Here is a 25,769-nt window from a genome sequence, read left to right on the forward strand (position 1 = left end):
ATAATAGTATAGCTTCAAAGTCTTATTTCTGTAAAATAAAATAATAATACCTTATTATTTTAAAAGATATGCATTATAGCCCATAATAAGGAATACAGATGTATTATACTCAATCTAGTAAACTACTAAAATATAGTTGGGTTGAGAAATTATGAGAAATGCTGCAATATCTTTGAACAACAATCTTCGTGCAGATAAATACTTCTGAAGGCCAAATTCCTGGAAATCTAATTGTGCATTCAAAGGATATGTACATTTTTAAAAGCTTGACTGAGGTATAACTCACATCCCATAAAAGTTACCCATTTTAAGGTATTAGTAGATTTATGTTTATATGATTACTAGTATATTTAAAGAGTTGTATGACTATCACCACAATTTTACTTTAAATCATTTCTATCACCCCCCCAAAAGAAACCTCATGCCCATTTGCACTCATTCACCATACCCGCCCCCAGCCCTAGGCAACCACTATTCCGCTTTCTGTCCCTATAGTTCTATCTACTCTGGACATTGCATATGGATGTAACTGTACACTATGTGTCTTTTGTGTCTGCCTCTTTTCATTTAGCATAATGTTTCTGACGTTTGTTCATACTGAAGCATGTATAAGTACTATGTTCCTTTTCACGGCTGAATAATATTCCATTGCATGGACATACCATATTTTGCTTATCCATTCACCAGCTGATAGACAATTGGGTTTGTTGGTTCACACTGGAAACTATAGCACAGAAGAGTAATCATCAGCAGTGGTCACACATAATAACCAAGTGGAAAAGGAGGCATGAGCATAGAAATAACAAATTTAGAAGAACACAACAGTATGTTCAAGAAAATACAGAACCAAATGTCTCAGAGAATTCACTTGATGATTCTTAGTAGAAAAAATTCCCAGTATGATCCTACTAATTATATAAGGTATCGATAAGGCATACCAGACTCTGGTTGGCATTACCATCTTGCTGGGAAATCTAAGGGCAAGTGGGAAGATGTTCCACAACATCCCCAATTGATAATCAGACTGCATTTTCTCACCTGGGAAAAAAAAGTAGAAATTATAATTGTGAGACTGTGAGGCTAGCTCATAAAGATTTTATTTACCCTAAAACCTTAGAATAAAACACTTCATTTTTCATTATACTAGTAAATGTAAGCCTCGAAGTAGTATTCTAATACTTCTTTTAGCTGTACTGTAGCATTTTAAGTCTTACCAAACATATTAATTGACCTCTGTCTTCTTTCAAGTCTATGACTACTAGTGTAGGGAACATACAGTGGTCCAATGAAATGGACTGACAGCCTCAAAACTGTCACCTTGGAAAATTGCCTTGTTATTCCACTTTTCAAATTATTTTTGGAGCCCACCTTCTTCATTGGTCTTTGGAGTTCATGGTATAAACCCTAGACATAGCAAATCTTCACTGCTCTGAGTAGATTTAATTTTTCAAAAGACTCCAAAGACATTAGGAGTTGGGTGACTAAGCTCAGTAGTAATTTGGGGGTGGAAAATAAGGACAAAGTATAGAAACTTCACTCTCCAAGCTATTTCTACCAACAGTATAATGCAGTCATGTGTACAGCTTCCCAAAGTGACTTCTTTGAGGATGAAGTTAATTTAGCTGAATAAGCAAAATAATTTCATGGTCATACTTATGGCATGTCATGTGTGCTCACAAGCACTAAAAAACGGCCCTTCCCAAAATATACCTCCCACTGTCCTACCAAGCTACCTAAAATTCAGCATACTTTGATCTGTAGCACGGACGGCTGTTGCTAAAATACCACATATTCTAAGCAACGTGTAGCATAACACCTTAGCATGAATTTGCTTTGACAGAATAAATCATCAGCCTTGACTGACACAAGGCGAGAGGACATAACTGATTTGGGGGGAAGGCATCAGAGGGAAAGCCTCGAACCACCTTCTAAGCCTTGAATCGAACACAGCACCCACTCCCCTCCAATTCCACACAACCGTCTTAAACACATCAGCCAAACACGGGTGCATGGTCCAAGCGTGTGGTGATTTTTATTAAGAATAACTTTGGTTCTAAGAATTCCACCCTCAATTCTGTAATACTTTCCATTAAAAACAATTATACAAGAGCAAATACAAAAAATATTAAATTATGAAAACAAATCCATTAAGGCTCCCTTTATATATATTATATACACTCAAACAAGTCAGAATTTTTCAGAGTAGAAGAATGAAGTCAACTGTGATAGCTTAGAAAGCAACGCTGCTCGGAGACTAGAAAACACGGAGCGATTTTAAGAAAACCGCAGAGTGGAAAAACGGAGCCATTTTCCTCAAAAATTGGCTCAAAGCACAAAACTGCTTGGATGTTCATGAGTCCTAGGGGTCTGGACTGTACAGTATGAAAGTGTGGAGGGAGAATGATGCCTTTTTAAACTCAGGCTTATAAGCTGAGCTGACCTGGCAATTTCAAAGAGCTTTTCTATCTGGACATTCCACCGTCTAGTGAGGAGACATCGCTTGACACTATTTACAAGTCTTCTTTTGGCCAAACCTTGGACTGCTAACCACTAATAATTTTGCAGATTTGTGAGTGAGACTGGGAGGGAAACACTCTTGGAATTTATTTTTTCCCAGTGGAGAATGCATTCTAGGTAAATTCTAGGAACAGAATTGGTCTTTCTAAAGGAGCCTGTTAGGGCCCTTGAGAATTTTATCAAGTGGCAGAATTGCTTCAAGGATACAGAATCTAAAGATCTTACATATCCGGTTGGATTCAAGGCTATGAGCTACTCCTGAATCTTCATTTTACAAATTGCATCACTAGTCCACATGCACAGGGGCAGAACTGTAGTCAACGTACAATCGGAAACGTACTTTCAAGATGATCAGTTAATGCTCTTTCCTCTCTGAAAAGGAAGAAGGATGGAAAAAAATAGTTACCATTCCATCCTTCAAAAGTAAATTATGATAGAGCAACATTGTACCTTAAGCACCTCATATTTTATTCAAATAATACTTGCTGATGAGAGAAATAATCCATTTCAGGTGTAATCAACATGTTCTATGACTAGCAGTATATTATCTATGCATTTACTTTTGTCCTGTCCACATTAGGGGTGAACAGGAGCCTAATCACCAACCATGAAAACTACAGAATTCCCATAGAAAGCTACTTTCTACTTAGGCTTGTTGAGGATTCAAAAGCTCAGGATCCAGCTTTCTATGACTCTTGAAAGAAATTATAAGAAGAGCCTTCGGGGCTTCCCTGGTGGCGCAGTGGTTGAGAGTCCGCCTGCCGATGCAGGGGACGCGGGTTCGTGCCCCGGTCCAGGAAGATCCCACATGCCGCGGGGCGGCTGGGCTCGTGAGCCATGGCCGCTGAGCCTGCGCGTCCGGAGCCTGTGCTCCGCAACGGGAGAGGCCGCGACAGTGAGAGGCCCGCGTACCGCAAAAAAAAAAAAAAAAAAAAAAGAAGAGCCTTCAGTGTAGGAATTACCGGCTGAACCGTTTCTACAAAGAACATGCTGAATCCACACAAATTCTTCTAGACCACCCCAAGCAGAACGTCCCCCTGCCCATCCCGGCAATAGAAAAGGGATTTTGCGTTAAGAATCTGGCTGTAGTTGGTAACGCAGGGCTCACACGTGGAGTACAGCATGCCAGCTGGAGAGCACCAACCGAGCAGCCTCCCCTTCCCCTCAGCTGTTCCTGAGAGATCAACAGTAGTCACAACATCATCCTTACGAACGCATCACCATCACTAAGGTAGTGGTGAACTAGCCTTTCTTCACAAGAAAAAAGGGCAAAGAGCTAGGTGACCATTAATCAGAAAATTTCAAAGGTTGGCTTCAAATAATATTAAAAATGTATAAATGCTATATATCTTCCAAATGGGCCTCCTTGAGACCAATCTACATTTGATTCACATTAAAATACCCAGAGAACTCTTCCTTCACAGCTCCACATGGGAGCTTTCCCCACACTGCTCTCAGGAGAAACCAAAAGATTTGGACCCTCTACTTTTGACACTGAGGTTGGGTTATACGGACTAGTTTTTATTCCTCGAAGGAGTGGGAGATTATTTCACATAAAAGGCGTGGCTGAGCAAGAAACTTAACAACAAAATAAAACAATACCAACCCCCTAACAGTTATCAAAGCAAGACATGGATTTATATGATGGACCTTCCCTGAAGTAGAAGGTCACCGTGAAGCATCAGGGAACCAACAGGAACGGAAATAAGATCAAGACAGACGTTTACGTAGTCTTGTTTATGTATCTCTTTGTTCCCATATTTTTAAAGTTCCTCACTCTATTTCTGAATCTTAATGCCGACAAAGGTAAGAACTGTGTTCAACATGAATATTAACATTCTCTGGTGTTAAGCCTAACGTGGGTGAAAGTGTAAATAGACAAGAAAACAGAATTTACAAACAGTGGATATAACAGATCAAACGCATTTCTGCGCGATCTAAATTACTGAACGGGTAACTAAAGGAAGAACGAAACACATTTTCTTTACATTTGAAAAGAAAAAAGGCTCTGTGCCCCACTAAACTTGGCTTGAAAGAAAAACCAAGTAGTGCAACTCTCAGGAATTTATGCCAGTGTCCTCTTCCTTTTTTTCTTGTTGTTGTTATTTTTTAAGTCTTTGAACACACAGGTCCATTATCCCAACTTAAGTGCTGGGCAACGTCCTTCATTTGGCGAATAGGAACTGCAACAGTCACAGGTGTAACCGATCCAACCCGGATGGTAGGAAAACCAAAACCAAACTCTTTTCAAAGTAACAGTTCTCTGCTGGCTGGGATTCTCTCCAGGGGCTTTGGCCCTGAGGTTAAGTACTGGGGAGGCCCCTGCACACACTTTTTGTGTGCGCTGGGCTGGTGCGCGGTCTCTGCAGCCTGGACCTACGACTCCTGGGCTTGCGCCACTTCTTGGCCTGTTCTTCTGAGATTGCCTTTAACCTTCACAAACTCTGGGGCATTTTCTTGCTCTTCTCGCAATTTCTGCTTCTCAAGTTCAAGCTAAACAGAATTCAGAAACAGGAAAATTATTTCCAAATTATTTACAAACAGAGAGGCTTTCCAAAAACACTGTTCCTCTTTCCAAAGTCCCTAACAACTCCATTTCCCAATGGAAGGAAGTTTCTCCTGGTCTCCGCTTTAAATATATTTGTATCTTTACATACGTGGCTGGATCTAGCTGCTGGGGTAAGAATTCTGCACAGGAGCAGCAGCTGACTGGTTGTTGCTGAAATACCGAGGGATGACGAGAGCCTAAAGATTAAGGCTAAGACTTAAAACAGGACCCGAGGGCAACACGCACTTGCTCCACAGTCTTAAGTGAAGCTGAACTTCACTCAAGTGCTTGAGCTCCCAGCACTGGGCTGTGCATTCTGTGATATTCCCTGGTTTTGGCTTTGCCTCCTGAATCCCTTCTAGGTCCTCAACAGAATCCCTCCCTTTATCTTGAGTGTATTTTAGTCCATCTGCGGACACCTGTCTCAGCTTTTCCTTTCATGGTATAAAAACATTTACATCCGACGTGTCTGGGAAATTCTGCTTGTTCCAGCACCCTTTATTTCTCAGGACAAGGTAAGTCAGAGAAAGACAAGTACTGTATGATCTCTCTCACATGTGAAATCTAAAAACAGTGAAATCGTAAAAGCAGAGGGTAAAATGGTGACTAGCTAGGGGAGTGCGAAAGATGCTATTTAAGGGTACGTACTCGCAACTAGCAGAGAAGTAAGTCCTGGAGACCTAATACACAGTACGGGGATTATCGACAACAAAACGATTATAAACGTGAAAGTTGCTAAGAGACTAGAACTTAACTGTCCACACCAGCTAGAAGAAATGATAATTATATGATGCGACAGAGGTGTGAGTTAGCACTACGATGGCAATCATATTGCGATACAAATGTACCAAATCAATACATTGTGCCCCTTAATCAACAACAACCGAAAAAACACCTTTCACCCCAATCACCCCTACCTGCTCCAACTTCTGCTGCCGTTTTAATAGTTCTATTTCCAAGTCAGATTTCTTCTTTTGTGCCTCCTCTTCCTTCTGCTTTATTACTTGATCCCGTTTTCTCTTTTCCATCACTTTCTGCAGCTCTGGCTTATTCTGAGGGGCAAGTCCCCTGCAAAAAAGCATTAACAAATCACTTTGCTGTACACCTGAAATGAATGCAGCAGTGTAAATCAACTATACTTCAAAAAAAATTTTTTAATTAAAACTAGTAAAAATAAATTTTTTAATTAAAAAAATATTTAAAGCATTAACAACATTTAACAGTTTTAATCTAGTGGATGCATCTTTCATGAATAGAAATTTTAGGCGTCAACCACAGAAGAGGGGTCTAGTGACTTAGCATGACTGTGATGCCTACCACCAGCTAATGGTTGACACTGGGAGCCTCAGAAATCCATGAGCATGAAAGAAAGCGCGAGAGCACCTTCCAACAGTAAGCAAAACCCATCGCTCGATAAAATCATCCTGAGCGCCTACCGTATGCCAGACGCTAGGTCATGCAAGGGAGGTTAGCGCAGGAGGTTTGGGTGGGGAAGGCGGGGAACAGCATGCTCATTCGCTGGGTGGGACGGTCACCCACCATGGAGAGGAAGATGTTGAAGCTTCCCAGGCTCGAGCCCCTGACCCCAAGTACTAAATGCAGCCTCGAGAGAAGCTAGCACAGACACTTCAACGACCAAATGGCCCAGAAACCTCTTCCAACCCTTCACGTTTCGGACTTGGGAGAGGATTCTTGCGCATCTGAAAGGCACGTCCAAGGTTCCATCATGGCTGGGGGCATGGCCCTGGAGAACCTGGATCCCGAATCCCAGCCCAGTGCTCTGGAACCATTTCAACTGCTGACAACACACGGAAGTCAGCCTTCAGGGGACCTCGACATTGGGGAGAGATCAATCAGGCTGCCATCTCTTCAAATGGGGCGAAACAAAACCCAAAGTCGGGCCATTCCCTAGCAACCCTCATCTGAAATGTCTGAGGCAGGTCAGGAGAAGGACGACGTTCACTGGCATTTTCGCAGGTGGGATTTCTATCTATGTTAAAGGTCAGCTGGGACTTGCCTGGTCTCCATGTCCTCGGCTAGTTCCTCAGGATTTCTCTAGTCCGGGCTCCCCCTCTTCACCATCCTCTCTCTCTTGAGCCAGTCTCCACTAGCCCCTGAGTCATCTCAACTCGTTATTAACTTTGACAATAAAAAGAAACCAAAAAAGAAACAAACAAACAAAATACACAAAGGGCTTCCCTGGTGGCACAGTGGTTGAGAGTCCGCCTGCCGATGCAGGGGACACGGGTTCGTGCCCTGGTCCGGGAAGATCTCACATGCTGCAGAGCAGCTGGGTCCGTGAGCCATGGCCGCTGAGCCTGCGTGTCCAGAGCCTGTGCTCCACAACGGGAGAGGCCACAACAGTGAGAGGCCCACGTACCGCAAAAAAAGAAAAAAAAAAAAAAGAAAGAAACAAGCCACAGAACAGGAAGAACGCTATCAGTGCCAAGCAGCCCAGGGGGTGAGTGACAATGGCATCACACGTGTCCACACATGCACACGTGGCCCCAACCGGCACCGGTGCTTTTCTGGGCTGCGGGAAACCGGTGCTGCTGAAGCAGCCTCAGACCACCGAGGTGGCCTGTGCGCCTCCCCACACGCCTGCTGACCTTGCTGATGACACCCGGGAGTCTGTAGATCAGGCCTGTCGACCTCCGTGGCTCTTCTCCACTCTACTTCAATCAGCTAATGCGACTTAATCAACTAGGAGTCACGTGAGTTGCCGTTAAGTGAAAGAATTTCCGAAACGTGCTCTGGCTCTAAGAATCTCAACACCACCCTTGCCTCAATCTCTTTCAAGTTCACCCTATCACATCTGTAAAATAATCCTCAGTGTCACACTTCCACATCTACCTAGTGGTGATTTTTAAAAATTCTGGCATCTCTCCTCTCTACCTCTTTTTAAGATCATAATAAATGATTTTGCAAAGTTGCTGTTTACAGAGTAACCGTCAGTGGATTCCATCACTGAAGATAAAGGACAGAGTTAAAATAACATGCCTTCCCTTTCCCAATTTTCATTAGCAGAACTTTCGGTTTTAAAAAAACAGAAAGAGGGGTTTTCGTGGTGGCCCAGTGGCTAAGAATCCGCCTGCCAATGCAGGGGACACGGGTTCGAGCCCTGGTCCGGGAATATCCCACATGCCGCGGAGCAACTAAGCCCATGTGCCACAACTACTGAGCCTGTTCTCTAGAGCCTGCAAGCCACAACTACTGAAGCCCGCGAGCCACAACTATTAAGCCTGCGTGCCACAACTACTGAGCCTGCGCTGTAGAGCCCGTGAGCCACGACTACTGAGCCCACGTGCCACAGCTACTGAAGCCCGCATGCCTAGAGCCCATGCTCCGCAACAAGATAAGCCACTGCGATAAGAAGCCCGTGCTCCGCAACGGAGAGGGGCCCCCACTTGCCAGAACTAGAAAAAGCCCTCGCACAGCAACGAAGACCCAATGCAGCCATAAATAAATAGATTTTAAAAAAAAACAGAAAGAAATATTAAGTTCAGCCATATTTCCAGTGAAATAAAAGAGACGGGTTATTTTTGCGATTTACAACTTATTTCACAGTTATTAAGATTGTATGAGGAGGACAGAAGTATAGACAGACTACTCTGGAAATTAAGTCTTAGTGTAATAAGAAAAGTTGCTTATGGTACTTCACTCCAATAGACTTAAGTGTCACTGAGCACCGGAAAATGTTTGTAAATAATCTGAGTAAAGACCCACGCAGTTTCATGACTATTAAAAAGTCTCAGGATGACAGTACAGACAGAGTTAAGGGATTTAAATTTTAGGATTAAGAATTTAGCTACCTGCATAATTTAAATTTCAAACTATAATTCACTGGTGAAATTAACTTCAACCGTTATTAAGTGCTTCTGGCTTATGCAAAAGCTGTTGAACAAACTCTGATGTATGACGCGTTAAGCTGGCATTCTATCACAACATGTGAATGGGTTTAATATACGGTATGCGTTTTCTGTTCAAAGATTTTACGCAGTGGTGCAGTAAGATAAAATATTTAGTAACACAAAACTCAGGAAAATGGTGCTTATATGATAAATGTCCTGCACTTATAACAGTCAAGAAGTCATACAAATTTAGTTAATATTTTATCAAGCAGCTCACTTAACTTTCTATGCTGAATGGAAAAAGTCAAGCACTGCCTAGGTGATTCTCTGAGTCTAAAACTAGATCAGGCTGCAGAGATAGCAAGACAGAAATAAGCTCCAAATTTCATAAAAATTACAGTATCAGTCTCTGCATGACAACGTTGATTCTCTTTAATCAATTCAATTAACAAGAACTTTCAATCCCTTTATGACTGACAACTGCTTACGACCTGGGGGCTTGGTACCACCCAAGACCAACAGTTATTCCCGAACTGCTTCTCGTGACTATCACAGCGGACCAAGCCGATTTTTAAAATTAATATGTGCTCTTTGAAAAGAAAAAAAAAAAAAAGGTTAGGTGTTATATACATACATGCAAGATAAAAAGTGAAAGCAGGGCTTCCCTGGTGGCGCAGTGGTTGAGAATCCGCCTGCCGATGCAGGGGACACGGGTTCGTGCCCCGGTTCGGGAAGATCCCACGTGCCGCGGAGCGGCTGGGCCCGTGAGCCATGGCCGCTGGGCCTGCGCATCCAGAGCCTGTGCTCCGCAACGGGAGAGGCCACAACAGTGAGAGGCTCACATACCGCAAAAAAAAAGGGAAAGCACACCTAGACTCTTCCTGTTAGACATCTACGGGGTGCACCACTTGCACTGTAATCTAGGTGAATGGTGGCCCGGAAAATTGTACACAGTAGAGGCCCTGCACCCATTCCTGCACCCAAAGATCACTCACTGTTTAGAGTGTGCCCCACACTCTCTAGACCCTTATCGGAGTACAGAAGTGCCCAAATTTCGCCATGTCCATAATGCGAGACATTTAGGTTGTTTCCAATTGTTCCCCATTGAACGCAATGAGGCGGGGAGCTTCCTTGTCCATTTATATCTCTCCTATCCAAGCATCTCTGCTGGCTACATTCATAGAAGCAGAATTGCTGGCTAAGCGTCTGCACATTTTGGATTTGGATGTGGACCGTGAAACTGCTTTCCAAATAGGCCGCAACAATTTGTACTCCCACCACCACTGATGAAGACGTACAGAAGACGTACAGACGACGTTTCACACTTCATATAAACCACTGAACACATTCAGGGGCCGACTGGACCGGTCTATGTTCACGCCACTCCGCCTCCACACCGGCCACACTTGAACCCGTAAAAGGGAGAACGCCTCCAGAGCCAGGTCAGCACGGAGGCAGGGGCAGGTCTGGCGCCAACTCTAACACGACACGCTCCCTCCCCTGCCCACCCAGCCACACACCTCCTGGCCTAATATTTTTCTGTAGCGGGGAGGGGAAGGGTTGCCTTTGACTTTCAGGCCCTTGATCTTGAATCTTGGAGTCTCCTGGGTTGGCCTGCCCTGCTCCACGTTTATGACTGAGCCATTTCAACCGGCGTGGATTCAAATGTAAATATTTCGACCTCAGCTTCCCATATTTTTTTTCCACGTTGCACGGCAACAAGCATTTACTGAGGATCTACCTATTTGTCTGACAAAGCACACCAACTGAAGAGTGACCAAAAACACAGGGACCTCGAAACTGTCGACTGAAATGTACAAGCCAAAGAGCCACTGGTAGGGATGCAGAGTAGTCGGGCATTCTCTGTTTGCCCCAGAAGTACTCTTTTTAGGGAAGACAGATTCTCTCTAAATTATATTGGAAATATTCTCATTTTTTAAGACCTCTTGAACACTGATCTTTCAACTACCAAAAATAATGCCTCTTGCAATCTGCCTTGTTATAGGAACAAAGAATCTGAGAACCTGACACAGGGTCTTAATCGTCAGACTTGGTGGTAAACTGTGACCAGATCACATTTTAAAGACTTTTAACCTGAAACTTAACTGGGTCCGAAAGACAGCAAATAGAGGAGCAGAATGATATACTTGAAAGAGTGCAGGATACGGCGTTAGAATACCTATGAGGATATGCTCTCCTAAGCAAGGCAACTCTTTGGACTGCGACAGGTCTTCGAGTGAAACTGTGGCCACGCAGAGGAAAAGCTCCACAGAGCCTGTTTCGTGTACATCTCAGTTCTCTCTCCCTCTCCTACCCCTACCCCTTCTTCTCATTTATATGGTTATTAAATTTGATTCATCGCTGTCTTTAATTTAAACTGCCTGTAATTCTATGTTGATTTCTACCCTTTTTTTATTCCAATAAAACTATCATGTGAAATTGAAAAGACTCTTCAGCCAATGACTCTTGAGTTTCCTCTCACTCACATGTCGAATGAGAACAACCCCAAGACAACACACACTGGGTTGCTGGAAAGATCACTGGATAAAATATGGGAAGGCCCTTTACAAACCGCAGACAAGTAAACAGAGGTTCATTATGGTACAAACCAGTAAGCAACTATCACTATCCTTTAACCAAATATATATATGTTATTGATGTGATGCTTTCTATTATTTGGCCCTAAAACAGAAATAAAAACCCCACAGTCTCTAAAAAGCATGCGTGATAGAAGATGAATAAAAGAGAAGAAACTGCTTGAGAAGTTTTCACTCTAAAACCAGTTGTATTCCTAATAAGAGGATCCTACCAAACTAAGATTTTACCTTGAAAAAACCGGAAGGCATAGGATAAGATATATTCATTTGATTTTGAAACCTCCCTTTAATTTTCTTTTTTTTTTTTTAATGTACTTCTACAACCAGACCAGAACTTTTCAGAGAAAAAGGGGAAAAAGCAACAGGAAATTTCAGATGATGCTACATAGTAAGGGGGAAGATGGATGGGACTAAATGAGCACTTCTTATATGCCAGGTGTTTTAACAGGTATTTAAACATGCTCTCATTTACTTTCATTTTTTATAAGAAAGATATTTTTATCCCCTACTTTAGAGATGAAGAAGCAGATCTCAGGAAGGAAGACCCTATCCAGGATCATAAAAGGTAGGTCAAGTTCAATGGCAAACCAGATTCATACCATTTCTCCCTGACCTCAAGGCCCAGGTCCTCTCTATACCACGGTGCTCGAGTGAACACGAGCATTCTCCAAAATTAGCTGAGCTGGGCCTGGCTAAGGAGTCAGCTGTGCAAACAAGGAAAAGAAAGAACAGGCGACAGAAAGGCAAACAGGAATGAGGTCCATTTTCACAGAATGTGCCTACTCCAGGAAATTTGGAAACAGATTCAGTTGCACAAACTGAATGTAATGTTTTACACAGACAGACCCAGGCTACTAACTACATTTCTGCAGAATAGCCTATAGCCTCTAATTCAAAGAACAACTATTCCACCAACTTTGCTTTACCGTTGTCTCTATTCTGACGTGGAGCCTTTTCATAGATAAAATAGAAAAAACAAAAACCCAACAACAGTTTGAACTAGAATGTTCCTTAGAGATTAACTAAGTCTCCTACTCCTATCTGACAGCCAAGGGGACTGAGATCCAAGAGGTAAAGACAATCAGAAAATTATTTGGTTTAGGAAACCATTCGGCTACCCTCTTTTAGAGGATATTAAACTTTCCATCTTCCCACCAAAATGCAGACATGGTTTCCCAGGAAGGACGGCCTCCAAATTCTCTGGTCTGTTTAGGAACGTATACAGTCTTGTTTTGCTATGGGCATGATGATACCAAATCCTTGGGGGTTTTGTTGTTTTTATGCGACAAAGACAGGTAGAAGCTAAGGACTTATTCAAAAGGGATCAAACTCACATTCTACTGATTAAGCGTTATTCAGACAGCACGCTAGTGTGCTGGGGACAGAAAGTAAGTCACATTCCCACATCTGGAGGGAGAAATGTAGTTACAAAGAGTTCCTGGGGCAGAAGATATGAGTTCTGGCAGAGGTACACTCCGACGGAGAACTGCCATAAAAATGCCCCCTCATCCCTTTTTAAAATGTTTCATTTTTATTTTTAATTAGGCCCTTCTTCCAAAACGTTACCCCAATGCTGAGCTTGGTCTGCACGTCTTTCAGTGCAGTGGGCAGTAGCTACCTTTCCACCAAGGCTTAGCAAAGAGTGAGCAGATGAGTGCCACAGTTCCACAACTCAGATCAGCACACAGTTTTACTATGAAGACCTGAAAACAGTTCTAAACGAAGCTTAACAGATCTTCTAGTAACCTTGTGTCCTAATAAATAAAGCAACTTTTCATCCTTAGCTTTCCCAGTCCAGTAGCCCTGCCCATAATCACTTAACACGCAGAGTACCAGCCACAAAAAAGAATGAAATAGCGCCATTTGCTGCAAAACGGATGGACCTCGAGATTATCATACTAACCAAAATCAGAAAAAGAAAGACAAATACCATATGATATCATTCATATGTGTAATCTAAAATACAACACAAATGAACTTATTTATGAAACAGACTCACAGACAGAAAGAGGACTTGCGGTTGCCAAGGGGGGTGGGTAAGGGAAGGATGGATGGGGAGTTTGGGATGAGCAGATTCAAATTATTATATACAGAATGCATGAACAACGAGGTCCTACTGTATAGCACAGGGAACTATGTTCAGTATCCTGTGATAAACCATGATGGAAAAGAATATGAAGAAGATTATAAATATGTATAACTGAATCGCTTTGCTGTACAGCAGAAATTAACACGACACTGTAAATCAGCTAGACTTCCATAAAATAAACTCTCAAAATTAAAAAAAGCAGAGTACACTGAACCCAATGCCCTAAATTACGTATGACACAGGTGGAACTAACAAATGGTTTACAGAGAAGACTGAAGGTCAATGTTTTGCTCCTCTCCAAAAAAAAATTAATAATAATAAAAATGATAGTAATCATTTAAAATGCTACCTAAAAACAAACAAATGAAAACACAAGAAAGGGGGTCCGTATCTACTGTTAAGTCTGATGTGGTTCTAGAGACTTCTCCCTGCCACTCTACAGATGCTGAAGTGGGTGGTATCTGTTCTCACATTTCCCCAGATATATGGGGAAAATTCAGAATTTTTACAAATCTAAGCAATAACGTATTCCTCTTCGACGTAGGACACCCTCTTTTATCCTTAATCCAGCCCCTTCTGTACAAATTCTAAAATACGCATCCACTTGAGAAGGGGACCCAGGACCACAGAACTCCGAGAGACCCTGGGGCCGGCAGCTGAGCCTGCACACGGCTTTACATCATGGGTGCCCTGACTCAAGGATGCGAAAGGAATAGGAAGTGTTAAATGTGGTCAAGAAACAAACAACTCTTCGAAGCCTTTGTAAACGTAACTGAACTTAAATCTAGTTACCTTAAAAGTCCCCTAAGGAAAACTCCACTCAAGAAAGCATCTTACCTTTTTTGATTCATAAGAAGTTCTCTGTGAAGGTCTTGATGGTTCCGGGATGTTTTGACAGGATTGACTAGTTTCTGAGGCCTAATTAGTTCAGGATTGTCATCGTCTATATAGTCTGGCTCAGCCATGATGTTTCTCGGGATGAGATACGTGTCCTTCAGGTCAGAATCCTCCAGCGGGCTGTCTGAAACAGAAAGATGAAATTCACTGTGGTCTCTGCTCAGACGTCTGCACAGAGGCCGAGGCCCAGGACAGCCGGGCTGGCCCAGCAGCTGACACCGCATCCGCCACGGGGCCCCTTCACCACTTCATTGAAAACTCTGAAGCTCTGTCAAAGAGATAGGGGCAGGGCTTCCCTGGTGGCGCAGTGGTTGAGAGTCCGCCTGCCGATGCAGGGGACACGGGTTCGTGCCCCAATCCAGGAAGATCTCACATGCCGCAGAGCGGCTGGGCCCGTGAGCCATAGCCGCTGGGCCTGCGCGTCCGGAGCCTGTGCTCCGCAAGGGGAGAGGCCACAATAGTGAGAGGCCCGCGTACCGCAAAAAAAATAAATAAATAACTCGTCCAGGTTAATTTTACCAGTAGTGTAAATCTCAAACTAAAAAAAAAAAAAAAAAGAAAGAAAGAAAAGGAACACCCTCCGATCTTAAAACCCATGTTCTGTATAACAAATTATGATGCTACTTTTTATTTTATTTTATTTTTTGCGGTACGCGGGCCTCTCACTGCTGCGGCCTCTCCCGTTGCGGAGCACAGGCTCCGGACGCGCAGGCTCAGCGGCCATGGCTCACGGGCCCAGCCGCTCCGCGGCATGTGGGATCTTCCTGGACCGGGGCACGAACCCGTGTCCCCTGCATCAGCAGGCGGACTCAACCACTGTGCCACCAGGGAAGCCCCTATGATGTTATTTTTATAGAAAAATCTTTTGTTCTGTACGTCTGTGTCTCTATTTCTGCTTTGGAAATAAGGTCATCTATAGCATTTTTTATAAAATAGACAATTGATGGGAACATACTGCAAAGCACAGGGAATTCTACTTAATGCACTGTGGTAACCCTAAATGGGAGGGAAGTCCAAAAGGGAGGGAATATCTATATGTGTATGGTTGATTCATTTTGCTGCACAGTGGAGGCTAACGGAACATTGTAAAGCAACCATATTCCAATAAAATTAGTTAAAAAAAAACAAACAGAAAAAAAAAGAAAAATCTTTTGAAAATCAACGTGAAAATAAAGAGGACAAAAGCCCAAAAAATAAATAAGTCAACTAAAACAGAAAACTTGTAGCTGCCTCATTCGTTTATATATTTTAGGTATAAACACATGATTAAGGCTCAAAATTAATGAGCAATAATATATATATCTAACAAATTACACCAAACATTCTTTAAATGCTACCTGCACTGACCTTTTAAAAACAAGCATGCCTGCAGCCCTCCCCCAAATGGAAACTCACAAACCTCGACAGTGGTAGGTTAGTGACCCCATCCCAGCAGCCTGACCGTGAACGCACCCCGAGGAGAATGTGCTCCTTGGTGGAGACTGGAGAGGCACCAAACACGCTTGTAGGCAGTCTTGATTTTGTTGAAAAGCCAAGAGCAGTTTCATCCTAGTTAATCAGTAGACAAGAAGGCCCATATGCTTCCATAAAAGGACTGATTTCTCTGCCCTAAACCAGGGATAATCTCCGGGACATCAAATGCAAACAGATTCCTGCCCTCCTGAGGTCAAGGTGTCAGCAGGGGTGGGGAGAAGAGTATTCCAGACACCGGAATGAGACAGGAGTCAGGAGCATGCCTGATGGGTCTGAGGGAGGACAGACACCAGCGAGGGTGGGGATGGAGAGGGACCAGTGGGGACGCAGGGGTGGGGTGAAGGCGATACGATGCGGGAACTTGAAGGCCAGTGTCAGGGCTCTGGCCTTTGCCCTGAGTGACAGCCGGGAGCCATGCAGGGCTCTGGGCAGGGAAGTGACGAGCTCTAACTATGCGTCCAGACAATGACTCTAGCTGCTGAGTGTAGGACAGACCAAGGCGGCCAAGGAAAGACGCCGCCGGGAGGTGAGTGTCAGGGGACCCAGATGGTCTAGACCAGACAGATGCCGTTTCATCCCGGGCCTCAGGACTCCCCTAAAGGACTGCACACGAGATATGAGACACAGAAGGGCCGAGGATGTCTCGAAGGGGCCTGGCCTGAGCAACAGGACAGAGCGGTCGTGGTGGAGGCCGTTCGGACAGCAGATGGGAGTGAGGTCAGCAGCTCCCTTTAGGACGTGTTGGGTGGGAGATGTCGCTGGACGCCTGAGTGGTGACACGGTAACTGGGCAGCGGCTGGAGGGGATCTGCCGTAACTGAAGCCCCCAAACATCTTCCTTCTTCTTTCTCCCTGGTTTGCCCTTCTTCTAAGTGGGGACGGGAAAGGGAGTCCCGGCCTGAGTCAGGCGTGTAGACCTCAAGCGTGACTGCAAACCAGGCTAAGGGAGACCTTGTGGCCCCCGTACAGTGGACCACACTGGGGTCTGGGAAAGGTCACTTACGAGAAGGAGGGTGAACTGGCTGGGAGCCACACTGTGTGTCCCTGAGCACCCCTGGCAGTGGTGGTGGCCAGAGAACAATCTGGGGTCTGGTTCCTTTTCAGCAACTTTCCACCCTGGAGCCACGACATGGCAATAAGCATCTAACTGACCTCCTTGTTCGACTTTCTCCCCTCTGCCAACTACCTTCCCCATGGCTCCCAAGGCTGGGAAACACAGCTCTGATCGTCAGGGAACCCTCCCAGCTCACAGATCCTGTCCTCGACGAAAGGAAAATGAACACTCACTGCTCCCCGTGTGTTCACAAGTCCCTGCCTTCCCCACCAGCATCCTGTGCCTGCAACGTGCCCTCTGGCAGGGCCGCTGATCTGCTCCCTACCCAACCCTGGACCACAAAGCCAAATCTCACTCACACCTTCAGGTCCAGATGAATGTCAGATCCTCCACGAAGCCCCCCGCCCAACTCCCCAGGTGCAATTCTCTGACCTCTAGACAACTATGGGGTTCTCTTTGCCCCCTTTTCCTAGTACTCACCAACCTCCACCTTGTGTTGCAGCAAAATGTACATAAATCGTATCATCTCTTCACCGCAAAGACCGCATCTGGTTTACGTTCATATTCCTCAGACCCCTTGGACTGAGTCAATGAACAGTCAGTCCTTAAATGATGGAACAGAGCCCACGAATAACTAGCAGGACAGGGAAGCCCTGGGCTGTCTGGAGTCCAGAGCAGCAAGTAAAGCCTGGAAGGGCTCCGAGCAGCGAGCATCCACAGCCCGAAAGGAGGAGGAGACAGAAATATGTCTGGGAGTAAAAGCACTTTGTAATTGGATGTTATTATTGCTACGAAACATTCTTCCAGAAAGTAACATGAAGACACTCTTGTCATATACACGCCCCTGGCCCAGTAACTGATTCATAAAGTAATTTTTTTTTAACTGTCAAGTCAATGAAGGAAAATGAAGGTCAGCTCAGTACAGGAGAAGAAAACCTGGCTTGAGATCTTGGACAAAGCTTAAGATGTCTGCCCCTCGGTTCTCCCACCTTCTAAAATGAGTGTTGTTGTAAGAACAGGCTGAAGGGGCTTCCCTGATGGCGCAGTGGCTAAGAATCCGCCTGCCAATGCAGGGGACACAGGTTCGAGCCCTGGTCCAGAAAGATCCCACATGCTGCGGAGCAACTAAGCCCGTGTGCCACAACTACTGAGCCCATGAGCCACAACTACTGAAGCCCGCACGCCTAGAGCCCGTGCTCTGCAACGAGAAGCCACCGCAATGAGAAGCCCTCACACCGCAACGAAGAGTAGCCACCACTCGCCGCAACTAGAGAAAGCCCGCGCACGGCAACGAAGACCTAACGCAGCCCAAAAAATAAATAAATAAAAATAACACTTAGAGTTCCAGCACAGAGCGCGGTGAGAAGCGGATCGCGGCCTTCTAGCCCGGGGCCCTCCAGGCCCTCCGGCCTCTGGTCGGCAGGTGAACTGGGGGGCCCCCGGGACAAGCTCAGGCTGTGTCTTACCGAGCCCCAGAGCCCTCGCCGCAGCCGCCCACTGGCAGGGCCAGAGCCTGGAAGCAGCAACGAACTGCTCCCCCACCCCCACCTCCGCGACTTAATGGCGGCGGCCCCTCGGAGCCCAGATCCCGCCCACCGCCGGGTCTCTTGACCCCACGCTGCAGGGGTTAGGCGAAGCCTCCGGCAGGCCACTGAGGACATGGCGTCTTTGGGCGTCGGGCGTGGCAGGGCGAGAAGAATGGCGGCCACTGGAACGCTGCGGAGGGCCGTTAGAGCCTCGAGGGCCCGGGAAGGGGGCTCTACGTGGACGCCAGCTCAGCCACCCTTAGGCCTTGGAGCCCGCGCGGATCCGGGACCTGAGGTGACCTCTCTGCCCCAGTTGGACGAGACCTCACCTCGTCCGGACAACGACGGACAAAGGCCTTAACGGGCCCGGAAGGTGAGCGGAGCCCCGGTCGACGACGGGTGGAACGTTAGCGGGTCATCGGGCGGTTGGTCGTCGTTCTACCAAGACCTCGATGTTGGAAGATAGAAATGGTAGAATAATGTACCACACGCGGCCAATAGGAAGTGCCCGCCACCCTTTGGGAGGATTTACTGGCCGTTTATAGAAGGCCTGTGTATATAATATGAAAAAGCTGCTCTCAACTTTCCCCCCAACCTTTCGAAAGAAAACTTTTCGCTACATATAGGCCTTCTAGATGTGAAGAGGTTGCCGACGTATGATAGAGTTAAAGTCACATGTCTTGTAAATGCCCATTTGTTTCTTTAAAAAAACCGTAGAAAAGAAATGTCTTCTGGAAATGACTTTTCGAAATGGAGTTGTTTGCCCACCTCTAGAGGCGACATCAGGAGCCACAGAGGTCCACGTTTGTTCAGTGGGTTAGAGGACATGGAATGGAAGACGTTGAGGAGGAAGAAAAGAAGGTTCTGTGCCAGACTGGTCACAGAAGACATTTGCGTATTAGAACCATTGTTTTGTGTGTGCATTTTGTGTAGTTGACAATAAGTACTTTTTTGATATATCTAGTCTTTCTAGATCTTCTAAAGTGCCTGATATTTGTTCAAAGTAGAGGTAGTAAAAAGACATTTTGTAAATATCTTTTTGTTAAAATTCGTATGAAATGTTGTTTGGGAGGGAGGGGTGGCCAAACCACCTTTTTGAACAGTACGCAGTATGCACTGTGTTTGTGCACTGGTGCAAGGTCGCGGGGAGGAGAAGGAAGTGCAAAGAGCTCTGTGCCAGTGTGTTTATAGTGAGGCAAGATTAACCGTTGTCTTTTTTATGTTCCCGCATTTTGTTTCACTTTGCTGTGTATATAGAGTATATAATGGACAAATGAGTCCTAATTTACAACATCTAGTCTTTCTAGATGTTAAAGAGGTTGCCAGTGTATGACAAAAATAGAGTTAGTAAATAATACATTTTGTACATTTTGTGTTAAAATTTCTAGGAAAGATTGTCTTCTGAAAATTTGAGCGTGATAGCCCTCTGGGTGGAGGGGAAAATTTGAGCGTGATAGCCCTCTGGGTTGAGTGTGATAGCCCTCTGGGTGGAGGGGAGAGAGAGAGAAGGGGGTTGGTCTTAGAATGGCTAGAATGCTGGTATTTTGAAGACAGTTTCAGATTATAACTGTTACATGTGTGCAGTTCATTCAGTACTGCTCTGTATATAGTGGACAAATTAAGTCCTTATCTGAAACATCTAGTCCATCTAGATGTTTAGAAGTGCCCAACGTATGTTAAATGTAGATGTAGTAAAATATCACTTTGTAAATAACTTTTTGCTAAAATTCACAGGAAGTACTGTCTTTGGGAATGTTAAATGTTAAACCACCTCTCTGAGCAGTATACTATTGTCTATACTTGTTCAGTGGTTTGGAGGAGGGAGGGAAAGAATTGCAAAAGGTAATATGCTAGTGTGTTCATACCTGGACATTTTCAGACAAAACCATTTTTTGTATGTTCATTTTGTTTTGCTGTGTATATAGTGTATATAATGGACAAATTGAGTCCTAGTTTTGCAACATCTAGTCTCTAGATGTTAAAGGGGTTGCTAGTGTATGACAAAGTAGTAAAATTAGCACATTTTGTATACTTTATTGAAATTCATAGGAAAGCTTGTCCTCTGTAAATGACTTTTGGATATGAATTTGTTCAACCACCTCTAAGCATTACATATGCATGTACTTGTCCACGGGATTGGTGGTGGAGAGAAGGAAGTGAGGGAGGAAATGGTTCAGGCCAAAATGGTCATATTTAGAAGACACCTCAGATTATAACCATTGTTACATGTGTGCAATTTTATTTAACAGTGCTGTGTACATAGTGGACAAGTAAGTTCTTATACGAAATATCTATTCTTTCTAGATGTTTAGAAGTGCTTGATGTATTTAAAAGTAGTTTTAGTAGAATAATGCTTCTTGTAAATAGCTTTTAAAAACTGATGGGAAATACTGTCTTTGGAAATGGAATTGTTAAACCTCCTCTCTGAACAGTATACTCTGTGCTTGTTCATTGGGTTTAGGGAGGTGGGAGGGAAGATTGCAAAAGATGTTTTGCTAGCAGGTACTAGAACATTTCAGCTTATCCATTGCTCTATATGTTACATGCATTTTGTTTAACTTTACTGTATATATTTTGTATATACTGGACCAATGGGTCCCAATTTTATAATATCTAGTCTCTAGATATTAAAGAGGTTGCCAATGTATGACAAAAGTAGAGTTAGTAAACTAACACATTTTGTACAAAAAAAAAATAACACTTAAAAAAAAAGAGAACAGGCTATAATGTGGATATAAGTATTCGGTATAATCTCTGGCATGTCTATGATGCCAGATTCAATAAATGGAAACTATTATTAGTCAAACTATGTGGCTAACAACATTCCACATTTTATTCAGAGGTCTGGGAAACCCTGTATATACAAAGCTCTACCTCTCGAGGCCTTTAAAGCATAAGAGTTCTCCGAAAACACGAGTTCAACTAGGTGACCCACAGGCACTGAAACGAAGGCACAAACATTTTCCCTCTCCTTTCTCTCCAGTTTGCCCTTCTTCTCAACCAGCGTGGGGAAAGGGCCACAAAGCCCCCTTCACGTTCTCGCCGGTAACATTCAGTGGTTCTAAGACCCACTCAGGCTACAAACATTAAGAACCTTCTGCAAAGTGTAAAAAGTCTATCACACACACATGGAGTTCTGAATGGCTCAGGCTACAGTGTAGGGTGTGTATCAAGGAAACAAGGCTGCTAGTGAGGATCTCTGATGCTGTTCTGAAGTGGAGGGGATTCACTGAAAGATTTTAAGCCACTGAATAACAACACAGATTTGCATTTTAGACATATACTAATGCTATGCACTGAAAAATGCAACCTGATGAAAACTCTGCCTTTAATTCCTGAGAATCAAGAAACGGAAATCATCACTAAACTCTACTATCCCAGAGAGTAAGGAAATCCCATCCTTACAGATGCCTTCTGAGTCCTTGCTTTTGCATTTTTTTCCTCTTTCAAAGGTTAACTCTGGGCCCAAGCCTCTGCCTGTCCTGGGTATTTTGTGTTGATTGGTTTCCAGAGGCGAATAACCATCCCCACAGAAAAATTCCACAGCTCGACTAATAAAACAAACATTTCACTGCGTCTGAGTTTCCCATCAGTCTATTCCTGGCTCCAGTAGTTCACTTACATATTGTTACATCACAAAGATATATTTTTTTTGTATTTTGGCCGCAGGGCTTATGGGATCTTAGTTCCCTGACCAGGGATTGAACCCGGGCCCTGAACAGTGACAGCGCAGAGTCTTAACCACGGGACCACCAGGAATTCCCACAAAGATAAAATTTAAAACCTAATCCTTTGAGATGAAAAATCAGAATTTACAGATTATGCTAAATTCCATGTTTCCCTTAATATTTAAAATCTAATTCTACCTAGAAGTGCTAATAAATGAATCCTTTAGAAAACAATACTGGGACTTCCCTGGTGGCACGGTGGCTGAGACTCCAAGCTCCCAATGCAGGGGGCCCGGGTTTGATCCCTCATCAGGGAACTAGATCTCACATGCATGCCACAACTAAGAGTTCGCATGCCACAACTAAGGAGACTGCGTGCCGCAACTAAGACCCGGTGCAACCAAATAAATAAACAAACAAATATTTTTTTAAACAATGAAAGAAATAAAAAGGAAGAAGACAATACCTGAAACCTGTCGGTGCGTGCAGGTTACAGCTGTACTAGAACCAAGCGAAGCTAAACAATTAAACATCTGAACTGCTGCGACTTCTTCTGGAAAGTGCAAAGTAATTCCAAGGCAGTTTTTAAGAGCATTTGTTTCCCAGGCTGTCTCTAAGAGATTCCAGCAACCCTCTCACGATACCCTGAAAAACCCAAGTCATTTAAGATCGCAGGCCAGCCAAGTCCAGGCCTGGGTCAACCTGGAAGGGGAACGGCTGTCTCTGGACCCACGGGAGTCTCCTGCAATAGCCACTGTTCCCAGAAGGGAGGCTGGCTGGCTGTGAGGAGAAAGGCCTTGAGAGACCAGAGAGTGAGTTAAAATGGGAATTTCTCCCAAACAGCCCAGGGCTCCACTGACAAACTCCTAAGCCTGGGGTGAACCTAAGGATTCAGTCTCGTTGCCAGGAGACAGTGGCAGCATCTGGTACCCAAAGGCATCAGACAAGTGCCCAGATGACCTCTGTGGCCACAAACCTAATAAACTAAGGCTGACAAATGACACCAAACCGCAGCCATCCACAAGAGCTCATAAATGTGATTTTTCCAGCTGTACCCGGCCCACTGCTGCTAGAACTTCACACCCGCAATAAACTGGCCACAAAGATGCTGCTGTACACATGCCAAACACTGACGCGCTTGGGAAAATACCAAACTAGTATTCTCATCGGTTTTTGCATCCCCCAAAAATGTATTTTTACAAAAAAAATAAGGCACATATTTTATATTTAGAAGATGGGAAAGAAGTCAAGAAAAACCTCGGGAAGACAGAACGCGTGCCAAGGTTAAAGATGAGCTGGTCAGGGTGAGGCAGGACCAACCAGTAGGTGGCGATAGCTCCGCAAATCACGAGGCGTCCATTTCCAGGATGACACCCACACCTCACCCTGAAAAAGCATCAGAGATGCCACAAAAGGAATCCATCGTGGAGTCACTGTGCATCTTCCCTCGATGCTGTCCACAAGCTTCTCCCCATCATTTCAGCCTCATGACGGCCCAATGAGGCAGGAGGTTTTATTCTCCATGAAGTCTCCAAATTCCCTAGAGGCTCAGACAGCTTCAAGGCCAGGGGCTCCAGGTCACACCAACTGGGTCTAAATTCCAGTTCTCTTATTTACTGTAAGTGTGACTTTGGGCCAAGTTTTCTCACCAGTTTAAAAAGAAGAAGAAGAGGTAGAAGAAGTGGAAGAGGAAGAAGCAGCAGCAGCCAGAGAAAGATTATCTTATAGGGTTATGAAGAATAAATGAGAAATGTACACCCAATGCAGGGCCTGGAATAGTAAGCGTCCAGTAAATGTCACCTGTGATGAGTGCTGTCATGGGCAACAAATAACGACTAGTAAAAATAACCCTGCTACTGCTGCCCCAGGTTACACAGCTACGAAAGGGCAGGACCAGGATTTGAACTAGAGTCTGTCTGATTCCACGGGTATGCCCTCAAGCATCCCACTCTTCTGGGCCGCGATAATGGTGGGGCAGGGGGAGGCAGGGGAGGAGACAACAGGTTTCGCTTTAACAGGATGACTTTCTCTCTCAGAAAGCTTTTAGAAGCTTTATAACATCATAGCTTTATAACCCCAACCAGAAAACATCTTGCAGAAAGTCACATTAATGCGGGGAAAGGTTGCGAGAGGGACACAGTTTCTTTAAAACATATAAATGTTTTTATAAGGATGCTCAGAGTAGCGATATTCGTAACAGCCCCAAACTGGAGGCAACCCAAATGTCCATTAACCGTCGGATGGAGAAGTAGATGGTGGTGTGAGGATATAACGGAAGAATACACAGCAATGAGAATGACAACAGCAGCAGGACCGAACCTCACAAATACAACGTCAGCAGAAGAAGCCAGACACACAGGAGTCCATCCTGGATCATTCCACGGATCTGATGTTCAAAACAGGCAAACCCAGCCTCTGGTGTCAGATGTCAGGATAACGGTTACCTTGGGAGCAGAGAGGCAGTGGGTGGGGAGAAAGGGGGCTTCTGGGGTGCCGGTAAGGTTCTGTTTTCTGATACAGGTTCTGGTTACACAGGCACATTCACTATGAAAATTCACCAATCGGTTCACTTTTGGGGCTCATGCCCTGCTCTGTATGCATATTATCCCTCAATAAATACAGTACATATTAAATAGCTATTAAACTTACAATCTAGGGATCATTCAGTTGCTGCTATATTATTAGAGTTTTGTTATTTCATCCATTTGAAACCCTGTTCAGTCCATGAGAAGTAATACCAGCAGGTTTGAAGACCACCCATCCTGGATTAGAAGCCTGGTTATGCCACTTACCAGTTATGTGATTTTGTACAAATGACTTAACCTGTGTCTTGATCTCCTCACCTGTAAATCAGGGCTCGTACACCCACGTTTGCAGAATTGTCCCAAGCATTAAAAAAAACTTAAGGAAAACATTCACCATACGTCGTACCAGCCCATGTGGCAGATGTTCAATAAACTGGACAGTTAAGTAGTTCCAACAAATTAACTCATTAATCTAACCCTCCATGAATCAATGTCCTATCACAGTGAAAAATGGATGACCACGCACTACAAGTATACTATTTTAGACCAAGTTTAATGGTGAACCCCATCTTGGCCTCTGCTCATTTTTCCAATTTGGACTTAGATGGGAGAGAGAGAGAGAGAGAGTCAGGGAGGGACGAAGTGGAGGGGAGAAAACAAAATCCCTGATGGCACAGCCAAAGCACAGAGAGGAGCCCGCAGCCCAAGGCTGGGATGCCGTGAAAACCCTGACCATCTCCCAGTCTCTGGGCTTCAGTCTTCTTATCTTTACAGCTGAATGGCTGTGTCGCCCTGATTGCTCAGTAATCTGTTGTAAATGACTACGCTGCGTACAGAGCTATCATACAAATGTGAGGGATCTATAAAAACATAAGTTAGTCCAATATAAAGAGTAACTGTTCAAACATCAAGTCACTCTTATTAGTGGTCACGATTTACTTAACCTCCCATGGCCCGCGTGGAATCTGAACTCACGACCCAATGGCAGGCAACTCTACAAAAAAAACAAAACAGAAAACAGGCCA

At 44.4% G+C, this 25,769-nt stretch overlaps 1 protein-coding gene across 3 annotated transcripts in view; it reads right to left on the bottom strand.

Annotated features, from left to right (window-relative positions):
• Nucleotides 1–2,009: 2,009 nt before the first annotated feature.
• The window catches only part of FAM107B (family with sequence similarity 107 member B), an 86,434-nt gene continuing 62,674 nt past the window's right edge, over nucleotides 2,010–25,769 (bottom strand). Inside the window, exons 1-4 of one of the 3 annotated variants that reach the window (XM_082647366.1) lie at nucleotides 22,686–22,759; nucleotides 14,440–14,623; nucleotides 5,983–6,133; nucleotides 2,010–5,010 (exon numbers count right to left, since the gene is read on the bottom strand). In XM_082647366.1, coding sequence (XP_082503492.1) covers nucleotides 4,894–5,010; nucleotides 5,983–6,133; nucleotides 14,440–14,623; nucleotides 22,686–22,752 — 519 coding nt within the window. In that variant the 5' untranslated portion in view covers nucleotides 22,753–22,759 and the 3' untranslated portion in view covers nucleotides 2,010–4,893. Of the gene's footprint in view, nucleotides 5,011–5,982; nucleotides 6,134–14,439; nucleotides 14,624–15,898; nucleotides 15,981–22,685; nucleotides 22,760–25,769 lie in introns of those variants that run through there. The other 2 variants (XM_082647367.1, XM_082647368.1) reach the window with 2 other exon arrangements.

This window comes from Grampus griseus (genome assembly GCF_964374135.1).
Source record: "Grampus griseus genome assembly, chromosome: 2".
Lineage (NCBI taxonomy): Eukaryota > Metazoa > Chordata > Mammalia > Artiodactyla > Delphinidae > Grampus > Grampus griseus.